This window comes from Varanus komodoensis, unplaced genomic scaffold, assembly GCF_004798865.1.
Source record: "Varanus komodoensis strain SLA01 unplaced genomic scaffold, ASM479886v1 scaffold2, whole genome shotgun sequence".
Taxonomy (NCBI): Eukaryota; Metazoa; Chordata; class Lepidosauria; order Squamata; family Varanidae; genus Varanus; species Varanus komodoensis.
In genome coordinates, this window is record NW_025335568.1 from 28,230,896 (window position 1) to 28,248,156 (window position 17,261).

Consider the following 17,261-nt stretch of genomic DNA (forward strand, 5'->3'; position numbering starts at 1 on the left):
TATTAGTCTGCTTTGTTCATTCATATTCTTTGGAACTGAGAGCATGGAAAGCTATCAGTTAAGGACATATGCAACAAAAACAGTTCTAAAGCTGTATTGCATTTATCAAGTCAAAAGCAGAGAAGATAAGGAAGAAAGCAAAGGCACAGTACAACCCTAAGGAATCCATGCTGTATATAGAGCAAGCAACTTGTATTTTTCCAGAATCATAGATAAAACATTTTCATTCATCGTATTGCTATTATCCAAATAACAAATAAAACAAAAACCATAGCAAGAATCACAACAGAGACAAGTGTGTTTTTGTCACATTACTGTGACAGAACTGCTTCAGCATGTTTTGAGTATCAAAAGCTCTTCATCATGGGAAAGAATCTGATGTGCTCATTAATAGGTCACACTGAAAAAAGCATTTGCTAAAACCTCACATCACCAGCAAGCTGAGCAGTATACCTTTTGTTTGCTTTCTATGTTTGCTTGTAAATGGGTACAGCCCTGTTTCAAGTCGATTTCTGTTTCTCCATCTACCTAGATCCAGTTCTAGGATTCACTTTAGTGAGTATCTTTTTCTTATCATCTTTTCCCGTGGGAATTTGCTGAAAGTAAAACACAACACTTGCAGGAATTTTATGTAAGCCCCTTGGAAATATATGGAAGTTAAACAACGACAATAACTGTTTATGTTGGTATTAATCTTAAATGGACAAAGATGGGAGTTTTTGAACGCCCTTTAGGCTCATATCCTTTGTCATGGTCTCTCTATAATTCATTATCTATATTTTTCCATTTATATCATACCTGCCTTTCTTTACCATCTCCCCAACAAATACTGAAAGACTGTGGGCCAGTCACTGATTCTTCCTAAGCAACTTCATAGCAAGGTTGTAGGAATTCAGTGGTGACAAAGGTAATGTAAGTTGCCCTGGATTTTCTTGCATGAGGAAAATGATAGGCCTAAAATGTAGTAATAATATCACACTAATTATTTTGAAATCCTAGAATATTATATTTTATTTTCTATCACCCCATAGCTGAAGCTCTCTGGGCAGTTTACCACAAGGTATGAAGCAAGACAATACAATTATAATACAGATAACATAAAAACAACAATGTTAAAAACACTTAACATCAATTTAAAATAGCTTAAAAGTACAAAAAAGAAGACTAGACAAGGAGAAAAAGCACAAGAATAATCCCCTCAGTCCCCTGGATGACCAAGGAGATCTTTAAAGTCCTCCTCACAGAGGGCTGTCTTGACCTGGCTCCAAAAAGATGGCAAATTTGGTGCAAGGTGGGCCACAGAAGGGAGGTTGTTCCAATGATGGGAGGCCACCACAGAAAAGGCCCGCCCCTTGTTGTCACCCTGTGCCTCTCAAGTGGTTGGTACACAGTGGAAGGCCCCAGAGGTTGAGTGTAGTGTCCAGGCAGAGTAGGGCTGGGAAAGGCACTCCAACAAGTATTGCAGTCCCAAACCATATAGAGCTTCATAGGTTAAAACCAGCACTTTGAATTGGGTCTGGAAGCATACAAGAGCCAAGGCAGCTGGGCTAGAACCAGTCTTATATGTTCAGAGGCTTGGGTCCCAGTTATTAAACTAGCAGCTGCACTCTGCAACAGCTGCAGCTTCTGCAAAGTTCTTCAAGGGCAGCCTCACAAAGAGTGCATTTCAGTAATCTAATTAAGAGACCACCAGAGTATAGATTACTTGAAGCCAAGTTATCCCTGTCCAGGTATGAGTGCAGCTGGTAGAGTATGTTTATAATTTGAAACATTTCATTAAAATTCCACTGTAATGCATTGCATTAAGCTAAGACATAGTATACAATGTAAAGCTAGTATGCAGTCATTTTGCACCATGCTAAGAAATTTATACAGAAAATGTCTCTTTAATTTAAAAAGCTATAAGCCTCTTTCTTTGTTTTTAACTAATGGAATTTAATCACTTTATGTGGAGTAGCTTTATGATTTGGCTGCAAACCAACAACAATTTAAAATGTACAAACAGATGTCAATTGTTTAATAGCACAGCACTGTCAGAATATTTAGCTTTATGACAAGTGTGTGTGTGTGGGGGGGGGTGTCCAGTTATTGCCTGATCATACAACCAAAAACTAGATGGTTTCTTCTACCACCCAATTTTTAATTCTCTCTTGAATTAATAACCATGTCTTAGCTGACACACACAACTCTACCATGAAAATTTGAGGGTAATAACCTTTATTAATATACATCAGGGCCCTTTTTGGCCTTCAAGGCTATCAGAGCCAAGGATCACTGGCAGTAACAGTCAGTCAGTGTCTACTGTCATGTTCTCTGTCTGCCTCAGAATATGACTCAGAGGGGCAGAAGGCTTCCTTTGATTGACTGATTGATTGGTTTATCATGTAACAGCCCAAGCTCCCTGCACAGTTCACAACAATTCATAAAAGACACAAATACTAAATTGAATAAAACAGCATAAAATTCTAATAGACCAAATTTAAAACACAATTTAAAACTATTTAAGCAGCTAAAACATTTACAACACATTTTGACTGACATAAATGCCCCCACAGACCACTGAATGTCTCAAAGAATGGAGCACTGAAATGATAACAGAACTGGTATGAGATGAATCTCATTGGAGAGACATTCCTTAATCAGAAAGCAACCATGGAGAAGGGTTTTCTTTTGTGGTTGAGAGAGGCACTCCATCAGGAATTGTGGTCCCAGGCCATGCAAGGCACCATAGAATCCATTTTTGCTCTTGACATTGCTACAGAATCTTGAGCAGATATTTTCAGCAGTCTTTCTATAGCAATAGCAAGAAAATACTTCTGGTTGGTAATAGTTCCTTTACTAGCCGGCTTTGCCACTATCACTTTTCTGTATTTGCATGGATTTCTGCATACAGCTCAATCAGTAGGGTCTCAATCACAAGTTAATTAGTGCAGAATTTAATTCTGCCTTTCACCACACTGACTTCATCAACACGTGCTGCACACAACTGAGTGCAGAAGCTACAAATTAAAATGCAATGTGAGAGGTAAGCAACTTTGTAAAAAAAAAGGGGGGCGGATGTTGGTTTCTCATGAATTCTACTGCTCAGCAATGGTCAAGTATCACCTGATAGTGGCTGCCTTTATAAATCTACCCAAAATTACAATGGAGAGATTCAATCAGGCTTTTGGGTATGATCAGTTACAGTTGTGTACCTAACAGTAATGAACACTCTAAACAGCTAATGCATGCACACCCATGGTCTCATGGTACCTGTTGTCATATTGGTTCAGTACATCCTGCTAGGTTGATTAGTGGAATACTAGGAACAGCCTAGAAATCTCATGTCTGCTGCTGAAGCAGGCCCTGCTAAGGTGTGATCAACTGCAGAAATGCATTCCAATAAGCAACTTCCAACATGCAAAGATCCCCTAAACAAAAATCTAAGGTGGAATTAACAAGATGCTAGCACTGTTCATTCCATACAGCTCTTGATGGCAGCCCTTCTCCAAACAAATCATATTAATGATGCATATGTTTCCAGATTGTTAATGTTAGAAAGTTGTAGTATTTCTGTTACCTTGCACTTTCAGTTAACAAAACAAAATATACGCATGGCAGCATTACATGTATTATGCTCTAGAAAGACTTTACATAGATTACCTTAATAAGCTTTACAACGTCTTTTGCAAGATGTTAGATTTATTATCTTATTATAGAGAGAGCAGTGAGGTTAATGCAACAGCAGTTTGTCTCAGAACCCCTCAAAACTCACAGACAAGAGATTTTAATCAGGAGCTTCCAGCTGACAATCATACCACTGGCCACTATACTTGCCTGAGAATTATGTTAATATGTAGCTTTTAAACTAGTTTTCCTTTCCTGATACTCCAGCATGGAATTAATTGGTTACAATTGACTAGTTCCTTAATACCTCTGAAAGTAGCAGGTCCAACCTAGCCTTGCAGGCATGCAGCTCCCAGGAAAGCAACTGAACTACTTAGTCCAAGTATATTTGGATCCTGCGGAGCCCAAACACAAGGCAGTTCCCACAGAACGGTATCAGCATGAAGCCTGTTGGGAATGAGAAAGACAGATGCTTTTGGTGCACTTTCTCCAGGGCTGCTGGCTGGGCTTCAGAAGAATCAGAAGGCGAATAAGGGGAGGGACTGGAAATGTGGGCCATCCTGAGACAGTGAGATGGGAAAGATAGAGGTGCTTATCTCAAGGCCAGATTCCCCAGGTGGGCAGTCAGTCTCTGGGAATAACCATGATGTACAGTTGGCAGGAGGAGACTAAGAACAGGAAAGTTTCGCAGACTCATATGAGGCAGTCATGGCTCTTGACCCCATGATGTATCGCCAGCAGAGGAGGGTAGCCCAGTTAAAGGATCAATGTGCAGAGAGGAGGCATGCTCATTTTCAGAAGGTCTCTCTGGAAGGGATGGGGTTCAGGCATACTCATAGGGAGAGTTCTTGGAGGTGAATACTAGCTTGGGTTCAACAAACTACTCCGTGCATTTGGTCTGTGGCACTGAATTCAAGATGGAGGAAACACAGCTTCCAACAAAAGTCAAAGAATATTATATCCAATTGTGGGCATGTCCCTCACCATTTTTCCCTTTCCAACTGTTTGAGGTGGAAGACTTCTAAAATACAGTACTTTATTAAACAAGGATGGCCAGTTGGGGTTGCCTTTGCAATACAGCAGGAGTAATAATCAAGTTGTTAATGCATAGCATCTAGCTAAATAATGATCTCTCTAATTGGTGCCATGTCTGGACTTCATTTGAAACTGAAATCTCCAAAAGGGGCTGGCTCCACCTTCAAGAAGGTTTGTGCTGCTAGTGGGCCAAAAAGCAGGAGTGCAGAACATTAATCAGTTAGCTCATTTGGCTAGATGTTGAACCACTGGGTTGATTAACTCATGCCCCTACCCCGCTGACCCGCCTTGCTCTACACTGTCTCCCTCCAGATAAATGGGAGTCTGGTTCTTGCCAGTCACATGGCTAATCTACCTTGTTAATCTTAGCATTGCAGTAACATATTCCCACCACCACCCATCTTCTTCTTCCTCTAGCTCACCTTATTTATTTAACATTTTTATGCCGCCCCCATTGCAACAAAGCCTCGGGACAGCTCACAACAAAATGCTTACCTTCAGAGTGTAAGCATTCTAACTTAGAATGATATACTTTGAGAGCAGTGTACCCAATGGCTCACTCAGCCAGACCATAATGATTCTATCTTACTTAGGTTCAAGGAATGAAAACCTCCCTTTTTCAATCAGCTACAAATCTATGCTAAAGCTAAAAGGCCAGCTTATCTGGATGCTGGCCCTCCAATGCAGATGCCCTTGCTAAAGTAATCTCAAGGTCACTTAACAAACCTATTGAATTATAAACTGCCCAAGTGCCTAGATAATGAGGAATCTTCTACAGTCCATCTCAGTTGGGGATGAGTCATTACTAGACCAAAATCAAGAGAATCCTGAATCTTCTGGAATCTCAGTGTAGACAATGGAAGAGGGATTGAAGGATTGAAATAGGAAGTTGGGGATATAAATTCTGTGTCAGTGCTGGGGCTAGAAGTATCCCTCCCAAGAAGCAGAACAGCTTGATGAAGGCATTAGAGGAGATTGCCCCCAAATTTTTCCCTGGTACAGGCTCCTGATCAGATGCTCCCCTAAAAGGAAGTGGGAAAGCACCACCAGGAAAACTTCACCACAGAGAGGGTTTTCAAAGCACCAGACAGGCAGCTTACCTCAAGGCTGTGCCAACTCAACTGTATTATATTAATTTATTTATATCTCACCTTTTTTGCTTTCAAGAAACTCAGGGTGGCTTACGTAATTCTCTTCCCCTCTCAACGTTATCTTCACAACAACCATGTGAGGTAGATTGTGCTTTCATTATAATGTTAAAACTTAAACTGTATAGTAAAATGTTTGGTTTATCCCTGAAAACAGAAATACTGAAATGTGAGAGCAGGGTAAGGTACCTGATAAAGAAACTAATTCTAGACCATTCATTTTATTATATTTGTATTCTCTGAAGTAAAATTTTCTCCTGTCTAGAACACTTTATTGCTGTGCAAGCTCAATGAAAAGAAATGTATCATTGTGTCAAACAGAAAAATGTGTATGAATGTATTCCTGGCATACAGGCATCTACATAATCATAATCTTTATCTCCACTGGGTATGAGATGGCATAGCACAGGAAGTGGTTGGAGTGGGTGTCAAGTTGTTTGAGAAGAAGTAATTATGGGAAAAGAAACAGGCATGAACAAAGGTTGGAATGAGGAGGGGGAAAATATAATTCAAAATTTTCAGATAGTTATTGCATCATAACTTACAGCTGCAAACCCCTCCCCCACAAAAATATTAGAATAACATGGGAAACCAGGGAAAGGTTTCACAGCTTATTCTGGTGTTGATTCTAGTAGGCCATCAAATGAGGTTGGTAGGCTGCTCCTCTCATATTTAATAGCAGTGAGCTGGTAATGCGCTGCAAGTGTGAGATAATCTTCCCTTACCTATCCCTCACACCTGTGATTCTCCTCTATCACCCCTGACAACAGGTATTTCATGGCATTTGAAATATATTTTAAAGAAATAAATGAAAATGGGGAGGAGGAGGGAAAATGAAACCTGAAAGTGAATAAGTTTAAATTAGTGTAACTGAACAAAAATATCCAGTTCACTTTTAACTTCAAGCAGAGGAAAGGGAATATGTACCATATATATTTCTCATAGCAGAAGGAATATCCTTCCCTTACCCCTCATATATGAGGTATATGGGCATGGAGAGGGAAATTACTGTGGTATGATACGAAAAACTAAAAGACTGATATCACAACATTGGAAGAATAAATGCTTTCCTTCTATAATGCAATAGTTTGTGCATATAATAACTTTTCCAAAATGTGAAGGGGCAGTATACACATGCATTAACTAAAACTGATATATCCAAATATATGTAGCTACACTTGTTTCTTTCTTATATTGTTTTGTTGACATCTACAATGAAAATTTACTTTTTAAAATTAACAATGAACTCAATTGCTGTGTGAAGTGCTGCTATCATAATTTGGAGAAACGACCCACTAACCAATCATATACAGATGGCTCTGGATTATGAATTCTGTGAGGATACTTTGAACAACATACAAGTCCAAGTATATAAATATTTAGTAACCCTTCTACCTATTGCTGTTTGATACTACCAGTACAAACTACCGCCTTTAAAAATCCTGGTTCTGTTTACAATAGTTAAATCTTTCAAATTAGAATCTACCTTTAGATGTCCCTCATTTCTTGTTCTTTGCCAAAATGGCATTCTTGACTTTGATAAATATGTTTATTCATGTGAAAATACAAAGAAAGTTTACAAGAAATGGGTTTTTTTCCCTGGCAGCTGAGCAAAATGAATGCACTGACTCCCAGGACCTGACACTGACACAGGAACTAGAGCTTCTCAGCAGCTATTCTAATGGTCTGAGAAAAACACCCCTGACTCATCTGTTTCTATTAAATCCACTCTTTCAATGTCAATTAAACGCATTCAGCAGGATATTAAAACATGCTAGACTGCATTGCTGTTTCACATTTCCATAAAGTATATCAAACCTGGATGAAAAGAAAGATAATCTCACTTAGGCATTTTAAATGTTCCTTTTACTGATGATTTTACATTTAACTAATGCATGTATGAATAAAGACTCTCCTTAGGATGATTAAAATCAAAAGAAATTTATTTTAGGTTTTCTAAACAGGTCACCAACTGCTAGGTTTCTGTCACCCAAGAGAAATGGTCCAAGATGCTCCCAATTCTATGACCTACCTCTGAAAATGTTATTTAAAAATAGGCAGGAAAGTAGCTCAAAGGCTGATTTGAAGAAAGTGCTTTGTGAGACCATGAAGGACAAACACAAGGGGGTGCTGAAGAATCATCTCCCTATATTCCATTGGGGTGGCAGGCAGGTTGTACTGGATTTCCAGGAAATGATTTATTTTTAAAAGGACCATTTTTAAATCTTCCCTTGTCTTTCGCTGGGGAATCAAGACAAACAGAAAAGAGAAAGAAGGTACCACAATCTCTGACTGCAGTCCCTGTACATACATACTTAAAAAGAAATCCCATTGAATTGGTTAGACATGAACAAAATTGTACTAAATGGGGACTAATATCCCAATAAAGTATGTGTCTACCAGTAATTAATTTCTGAAAATGACTCATCCACAGAAGCCACTTACTCTAGATGTGGTCACTTTACTCATTGGTGTCATAAAAGGCATCACATCATTTTTCAATAATTGAAGAATTGTCAAGTGTTACTTTACATGCCCCAGCCCCCAGTAAATTTGGCTCAAATTAAGCCTGGTATCTGCATTTACCGCATCTCAACCATCTCTGACCTCAATATTTTTCAGTTTCATATTAACTCAAAGGCCATTTTGAAGGCCATGTACAATCAAATGCCGTTTTTCATCACACCAAGAATGATCAGGAAAGTTCCCATTAGGATTCAGGTGGGTTTTCTACTTGTGCAATTCTGCTGGCCACAGCCTGCACTTTTCCAGTTCTTGACTCCCATATTCTATCAGTGCTTCCAGGCTGAACATTTATTGTGCAATTACCCTGCCTCTGTCCATGAATTTTATGGGTAGTTCAGTTTTCCATTTGCTCCCCTCCCATGTTATCCTACCGCTTTCTTATCTTTTTTTTTTTTTTTTCTTACCACATAAAGTCTGTTAAGGAGGGAAAGAAGGAATAGCTGCATAACGCCTTTGGATTGGTAGCAGTAGGAATCATCCATTTGGAAGCAGTTTAGAAGTGCACAACTAGACTATCATTTTGCACTGTGTACTAAAAGCTACAGGAAATGACCCAAAAAGTGATCTAAAATGTACCATGTTCTATGATGTGTAATTCTTGGTTCTTGTTTCATGCATTCTGTTTAGTGGAAATTGAGCCATTTCCAGTTGTCTTTCTTGTTGTTCCTTAATAAAGTAACTTTGGCCGTTCCAGCAGTATTTACAAATACACTTTTGCAACTTCTAAATGAGAATATTAGTTAGCCACAATTAGTTGGACTGTGGATACCTGATGTGCTTCTCTGCATTTAAACCAAACCAACTAGCACAGTCAGTGGGTGTAGAGGGGACATAGTGCCAATTCAACCATCATGTGAAACAAGTACTCTTTTTAATTTTACCAGAATCAATTCATAAAAAATTATTTCACAAATGTATATCCTTTTATCCATTTGGTGCTTCATTAGTCAGTTTACAACTTTTTCCTGTCTAAACTTACATAGGATTGCACCTTAAGGGCATCATAATCCAATGCATCTTTAAACAGATCGACATCTTACAACTACAAGGCCTAAAACTATTAATTCCTCCCAAGCTGATTGGGAAATGTTGAGAGTTATGGTGGAGGGGGGATTCTGTCTCAATATGCTTAGGATGGCATCTTAAGTCCCGTACTCTCCTTTTTACCGGCAAGTGTCTCACCTCTTTATCAGCAGCATTTTTTTTCTTCTACTGTAATGAATATATGGCTAATTTTTTTAAGAGGAACTAAAGCCAGCTGTTTCAGGGCTCTACACACACACACAAGCTGCAGAAAACTGAACATAAAGGTTTAATTGTGCAAATGCGTTGAGCATGTTTTAAACTTGGGAGTCAGAAATTTTGGAAGGAAAAATTTCCGCACACCCACAGAAGTGCAATCAAGTTTAATTTCATTAAGCAACATGAGGACTAAAAACCGGAATGGAGGTCTGCTGCTGGTGCTGACACACCCGGTCCAACTGTTAGTGCAATAAAAGAACCCGTCAAATATATTTCAAGTCAACAGCCAAATTCCAACTGACTCGAGAGAGCAGAAAGCCGCAAAAAGCACTTACGGGGAAAAAAAGCGGGGGAATAACACCGATAGGATGAATATCCGACCACATGCATACATTCACTTGCTAACCATTTTTTGTCTCTCATACGTGTCAGTAAAATCATTCTCTTTCCTAGTTTCTCCAAATAGTGCTATTATGATCTCTTCCTTTGGCATTTTAAATTCGCCCTTCCATTGTGTCTTTCCCACTGTGGCTCCCTCGATGGCCTTCGGCGGCCTCCCTCCGAGCAGCAGGGAGGGGGAAGCCCACAACTTTTGGAGCTCCAACCCACCTGCAGAGGAGCCGCAGCCACGACTTCCTTCCCGCCCAAAGAGAGGCGCCAGCAGCCACCGCGCAGCCGAGCTGAGCCAGCCCCAGCGGGCAGGCCCCTTCAGGCGACTTACATGCTCCCCAGCATCGGCGAGGGCGGGTAGTAGCCGTACATTTCCCGCTGGGTTCTCACCGCCTGGTCACGCTGGGGCGGCTCCAGCCCCCCGTTCACTCCCCGCCAGCTCCGGCGCGGTCGCTGCTGCTCTTCTTCAGCGGTCCCCTCGTCCTCGTCCTCCTCTTCCTGGGAGAAGGTCACTCTCCCCTGCTCCTTGCTCCTCTTGCCCTTGCTGGACATCCTTGGAGGTCTTGAACCTGCCTCGCTTCTCCCGCTTCGGCAGGTAGCAGGCACCGTCCGCCCTTTGCTAGCGGCTAAAAGCCAGCGGCGAAAGGAAAAGGAGAAGGGAAGCTTTGGACGTCCCCAGCAAAGGAACACCCAGACAGCCGCTCGAAGGAGCAGATCTGCTTTCGGCTGCCAAAGAGAGAGGCTCCCGCCTTCCTTCCCTCTTCCCGCAGCTCGTGCTGCCGGCCGAAGACGAAAGCAGAACGTGCCCAGGCGAGAGTCTGAGTGGGGAGCTGAGGAAGAAAGGGGGCTCCAAGCAGCGGAAACCGGCGCTGTGCCGCCGCCTCCTCCTCCTCCCCCCTCTCCCTTTCCTCATCTCGTGCTAGGACAGCCTCATTACTCAGGAGAGAGGGAGGGCGAAACGGCATCAAGCATGCGAGAAAGGCGGAGTAGCTACTCTGCTGGCAAAGGGGGATGTTGGACAGTTTAGATTCCCAGGCGCCGCTAGGAAAAGGAAACTTCGGGGTGCAACTTGGCGACTTTCCCAGTCGAGCAAAATAGCCTCTTAACGCGGTTGCCTTTAGTGAGTACATTTGCTAATGGAAACAAAACACCCACGCCACGTGCATTACTTTCAAAGACCAATGCATCTCTTTTAGTAGAATTTTCCTACAGATCACCTGGCAGCGGTGACCTTCTGTATTCTGCAGAGGACAAATAGCCCCCTCTGTAGGCAAACGGCACCCCAATCCGTAATCCCATACGACAAAATTAAGCCAGTGAGAAAACTTTTAAGCATCCTCAGACACATTGCTGTGCTCATGACTTTAAAACAGACATTCTTGAATGTTGTTGTTGTTAGTCGTGAAGTTGTGTCCGACCCATCGCGACCCCTTGGACAACACTCCTCCAGGCCTTCCTGTCCTCCACCATCTCCCAGAGTCTACCTAAGCTCACACCAACTGCCTCAGTGACTCCATCTAGCCACCTCATCCTCTGCCGGCCCCTCCTCCTTTTCCCATCTATTGTTCCCAGCATTAGACTCTTCTCCAGGGAGTCCTTCCTTCTCATTAGGTGGCCAAAGTATTCGAGTTTCATCTTCAGTATCTGGCCTTCTAAAGAGCAGTCAGGAACTTAGAAAGGACACCTGCATGCAACTCCTCTGTATAATTTGTCAAGAAATGCAGTCATATCACATGTGGCCTGAACTGAGATAACAACTTTGTATCCCAGTACATGTATTAATTTGCTTATGTAACCCATACCAAATTTCATTGGGGTTACACTTGCAAATGAAAGAATGTCAACAGTGTTTGGTGACTGGTCACTGTAATGATTTCACATGCCTTTAATATAATTCAGTCCACTTTTTGCATTTCATTTCATTCTGATCTCACTGCTCTACCGCCCTGCACACAGAAACAGCTATGTGCAAAGGTACCTGCCCATTTAAGTATACTTAATACATTTCATGAATTGGGTCTACTTCTGGAAAATGTATGCCTTTAAAGTGCTATAATACTCATTGCTCTTTTTCCTGTTCAAATGGTGCATTACAGGTAATAATAATAATAACAACAAAGCATATAATGGCTAATTTAAGTGTGATTCACTGTAAAAATGCTGAATATTCTAGGGTTAAGCACACTTCTATACATGTTCCACTAAAAGAATTGTTGAGCTTCTTAGATTTTATTTGTGAATATGGCACAAACCCAGGAAGAAACCAAGTTTAAACTTATAGTGTGCATACACAAAATCAATCAAAACAAAAGCTTCTATAAATGTATTCCATACATACAAAATGCACTGAATTCTGAAAGGACGATTAATTTATTGCCTGTGAATTCAATTTTTCCCTAAGTGATTCAAGTTACCCTACTTATTTACTTGTTTGACAAAATTCCAGCTAAAGACTATTCCAATTTTAGACTTTGGAAGATTAGAAGGCTACTTGTGTAGCCTTTGGTGACATGCCCAAATGAAGAGCAAACTGAAATATTAGCTTCAAAATACACTTCCATTAACTTGTTCACTTGTTGAGTTAATGCAGGTGACCATTTATCTTCCCAGTGTTGGAGATAATAAGCCAACTGCTTATCTGTTCTAGGGACTTCCCCAGTATTGATGTCAAGCTGATCTGCATATTTTCCCTTTCATGACAATGCAGACAACATTTGACCATCTCCAGTCTCCTGGCACTTTAGCTGTTCTCCAAAGATACTTAAAGATTACAAACAGTGGCTCAGACTGGTTATTTCAGCACCTGAGGATGGAATTAATCTGGCCATAGAGGCTTAAACTCATTTAAAGTAGCTAGGTATTCTCTAGCCATCTACTTACCTATGTTTCCAAGTATTTCCTTAACATTTGTTCTTTTTGTCCCTGGTTGAACATAACTTCAAAGATTGAAGCTAAATAGGGGTTGAGTAGTTCCTCCTTTTATCTGTCACCTCTTAAGGCTCCACCATCTTCCTGAAGCAGCAAATCCACTCTTCCAGTGATCTTAATTCTTGCTCCAAACAGTCAAAGAAGTCCCTTTTGTTGGTTTTAGCATTTCTTGCAATTCTCAGCTCACTGTGGTCCTCAGTCATTCTGACACCATCCTAATAGGTTTGTTGTACTCTTCCTTGGTTATATGCCTTCCTTTCCATATAGTATACAGGTCCCTTTTGAGCCTGAGCTCATCAGAGAGATCCCTGCAGAGGCATACTGGTTTCCATAAATATCTCTTTTTTTCCTTCTCATGGGAACAGTTTGCAACTGTGCCTCCAGTATTTCAGCTTTCTGAATAGCCCAGCCCTCTTCAACTCTTTTTTCCTTCAGAATTTATGGCCATGGCTCCAAACTTATTTTTCTCATCTTTTTAAAATCAGCTTTCCTAAATTCCAAGGTACACATCAAACTAAGCCCCAGTATAGACAGCCCTTGCTATCTCAGATTTCAAGTTGTCACTTTTCTGAAGATTTCTGCCACTTTCAGTTCATCAGCCAGTTCCTCCCTATTGATCATGGATTCAGTTCAGGACAGTATATGCCCTTGTTCCATCTTGCACCTTCTGAGAGATTAAGTTTGCAAGGAAAGGGGTAGGGGTAAATATGTTCCATTCTAACTAGAGTTAATCATCTGAAAGGTGTCAAAAGAGTTGAAATCCATCATTTGCAGAGTGATGGATTTTCATACAGCCATCTACATTTTTACACGTTACTCTCCCTTCCTTTTTGCCGGAATTACTATATTCTAATTTTGAGTCTCAACCCATCAAGTCTCAATGATACCTATCAAATTTCCATCACATATTAGGTTTTCAGATTGTTCCTGTTTGTTCCCCATGTTCTGTGTGTTACTTTATAAATAGTGGTCATGGTTGTTGCATATTCCTAGTTTTTCTGTTGGATGTACCTACAAAATCTTGGCTAGAACCTCAACAGTCTTAATGCTTCTTTTGTCCTTTTACTTGACTCATAATGGGCCTTTGCTACTCCAATATCCCAGTAGTTAGCTGCCTTGTTCATGAAGGTCATTCCAAAAGCATACTTCCCAGTTCACAGGAGGTACATTCTTCATGAAACCAAACCCTTCCCAATGGTACCATCTTCATTTCCTAGTGTTCTGATTCTAGTTTCTAGGAAAAAACACTGAAGCTGCAATACAAGGCACATGAGGAGAAAATATTCAAGAAATATGGGCCCTATATCAAAGAGATGCAACAGAAGATAAAAAAATAAGAAATACCAAAGGAACAGAAAAGCATACCTTAGGTTACTTGGTAACAACTCCTTAGCCAGATGTTAGTCACTTCTTTTAAAGTGATGACTTTGATTGCCATGTGTGATCTGAAGGCTTTGAGAATATACAAGCAGTGTACAGATCTGGATCAATAAATCTGGAAAATGATTATATTGATTATAAACAATCTCTTTTTAATCATATTTATTTATTTAGTTAGTTATTAGATTTATATCCCATCCCATTAGCCAAAAAGTCTCTCATCTACTTTGAGAGTTTCCTAATGGAAATAACAAAGAGGAATGAATCAGCTTAAATGAGGATTTCTCTAGCAAGGCTCAGATGCTCACAAGGCAATACAGGACCAGGACAACATAGATTATCTTTACTAGTTCCAGGTACTCCATCCTTCCCATCTGGATTTGGGCCTGAAAGACCAAGGAAATAAGTGGGTGCATAGAAGGTAAGGGGTAAGCAAACACAGTCTGTGACATTATACAAGATCATTACCTATCAGAAGACATGTCAGTGAAGACAGCCTTGGCTTCTAAAATGCCAGCTTGAGACAACACGAGATACTCTTAATTCTGGTCTTAAACTGACAGGTTTTTAATATCGTTGAATGTACTGTAGTTTGAAGGAACAGTCAGCTCATGGTGTTAGTGAAAGGTTATGTAAGAACATCTAACTTTCTCCCTCATTGCCACTATGTCATCTTAGCAAGCATTGAGTCAAAAGTAGGGTTGGCCAGTTACTGCTTTCCCAATCGCTATTTTAGAGCTTCAATGAAATGCATTCATGATGATGGTTATGCAGTGTAAATATGACAGGCACAATGCTGAGAGCCATTAGAAGTTTCACATACATTCGAAAGACATATATAACAATAATTTCTGAGCAATTTCAGATTCCATCCAGTGCCATTAGCCTAACACTTTTCACAAACATTATAAGCAAAATGGATATAGAAAACATTTTATGGCTTTTTGTTTATGTTGTTCACTTGATAATTGCTGGAGAAAGAAAAAACAGACATACATACGGAATTGACATACGGAATTCTCTGATGAAGGTGAAGTGAGATAGAACTCAATAATGGACTAAATAATGGAAGCTGGAAGACTGAATTGCCAAAGCAATCTTTCAAATTAATGTTTATTTTGAGTAGATTTAGTTTTATCCATAATGTATGTCTCAGCTGAGAAATAGTCTAAAAGAAATTTATTTTTCTCTTATTGACAAAGCAATATCAGAACAAGTGATAGTTTGGTAAAACTAGAGCTGAAAAACAGGTTATTTATAGAAAGCAACAACTTCTGGTGGAATGTTTCTCAAATTTAGCAGAGTTGCAGTAATTCTGACTAACAGAATTTCCTATTGAGGCATCTTATCAGACAAATGGCAGACCTAAAATTGAGTAAGGATCTAAAAAAAAATAAAATTCAGTTGCAACTTTCCTTGAATTCCTGTCAAAAACAAAGACCTCAATTTTATTTTTGTAGATTTCCCATTTCTCTAAGCAATTTATTAATACATAGCCTTCTCAGCTAGATGATATATCTTAGGTTTGCTAATATGACATGAGACACTCAGCCCTTCTGAAAACCACAGATGCTTAAATTACAAATAAAATTCAAGTACATGATGGATAGATGGGGAACTTTGCAAAGCACATAAAGTTTTAGCCAATTAGCAATGATTTTCCTCCACCACACACAACTAAATTTGTAGAAGCCTTAATTAAACCTTAGTTAGGAGGGCAGACATGTTATTGAGAGATTCAGATCAGTTGTGATCATAAATTAACAACAGTAATTAGAGACTTGGTGATTAAGTAATGTATCAAAGAAGGGTTTTTCTCTTTCCAGGAAAAACTATGTTCTATTTTAGCTATACACAAACTGCCATCACAATAGATTTTAATTTTTGTATATATATTGTCTGCAATACAGTAAATATTAAGGAATAGGGCATGTTCCAGCCAAAATTAAGATAAATAATACACACATAGTGATATGCTAGGTCAGAAGTAGCCATAAATTGTATCAAGCATTAAATGCAACGAAAATATTCCAGATGAGCCCCTATCAATTTTTAAATTAATCTTGTTCTTTAATATACTGCATAATGGCAGTTCATGAATGCTGAGGGGCTAGAAGACAGTGGGTGAATACCATTTGCCAAATAGTCTTTAACCACAGTGTTTATGTAATCACGTGGTATGCTGGGCAGTTGTATATTTGTGCTAAGTGGCAATTAAAATCCTTCCATGCTACAGCTGATCAGAAATCCAGTGCTAACATTCTCTTCACTATTTGACAGTAAAATAATGACAACTGACTTTGCAGGTTGCTGGCAGTGACTGTATTCCAGTGTCCCAGGTTCTGACCCTGGCTGGGAACAACTCCTGCCTGACACACTGAGCAGCCAGTCAGGATAGATAATACTGAAATACGTGGACCAGTGGATCGCACAGTATGTGACAACTTCCTATGTTGCTACCATTTAGTAAATGGTCTACAGTGTACACTGTTAGTCAATCAGTGTTCATTTCCTTCAAAAAAGTGTTCAAAAAAGAAAGAAAAGCAAAAAAAAAAAAAAAAAAAGCCTTGTTTCAAGAAGCTCTTTATCCTTAAGAGAAGCAAATGTACCTGTTTCTGGAATTTCTGCCATTCATTGGGTGACTTCCCTGACCTTATGGCTGTAATTCTGTATTCTCAGGCTGATTTCTCTCACATAAGAGGCATGGAAGTTGCCTGAAACCAAATCCCATGAGTGCTTTTTGTCATGACCTCCCCTGAAGAGGAGAAAGCACTGCACCTGGACTGTGACCAGAGCTGGCTCAAGACATTTTCTTCCTGAGATGAAAGCCAAAATGACACCCCATCCTATTCAATGTACAAAGGCTGACTGGAGCGGCAGCTGCATCTGTCTTCGACACTGGCAATGGCACAACATTTCCACCACAGAAGAAAGTAGCAGAGTAACTTAAGAATGTGAAGCCACATGGCTCACAGCTTCCCTCTCCAATAATTTGCTGCTATCTCC

General features: G+C 40.0%; 1 protein-coding gene across 3 annotated transcripts in view; it reads right to left on the reverse strand.

Moving 5' to 3' along the window:
- The window catches only part of TRPC3 (transient receptor potential cation channel subfamily C member 3), a 53,286-nt gene extending 36,396 nt beyond the window's left edge, over positions 1-16,890 (reverse strand). The window contains exons 1-2 of one of the 3 annotated variants that reach the window (XM_044428867.1): positions 16,865-16,890; positions 10,279-10,491 (exon numbers count right to left, since the gene is read on the reverse strand). In XM_044428867.1, coding sequence (XP_044284802.1) covers positions 10,279-10,491; positions 16,865-16,890 — 239 coding nt within the window. Of the gene's footprint in view, positions 1-5,272; positions 5,300-10,278; positions 10,506-16,864 lie in introns of those variants that run through there. The other 2 variants (XM_044428868.1, XM_044428866.1) reach the window with 2 other exon arrangements.
- Between the last annotated feature and the right edge of the window lie 371 nt (positions 16,891-17,261).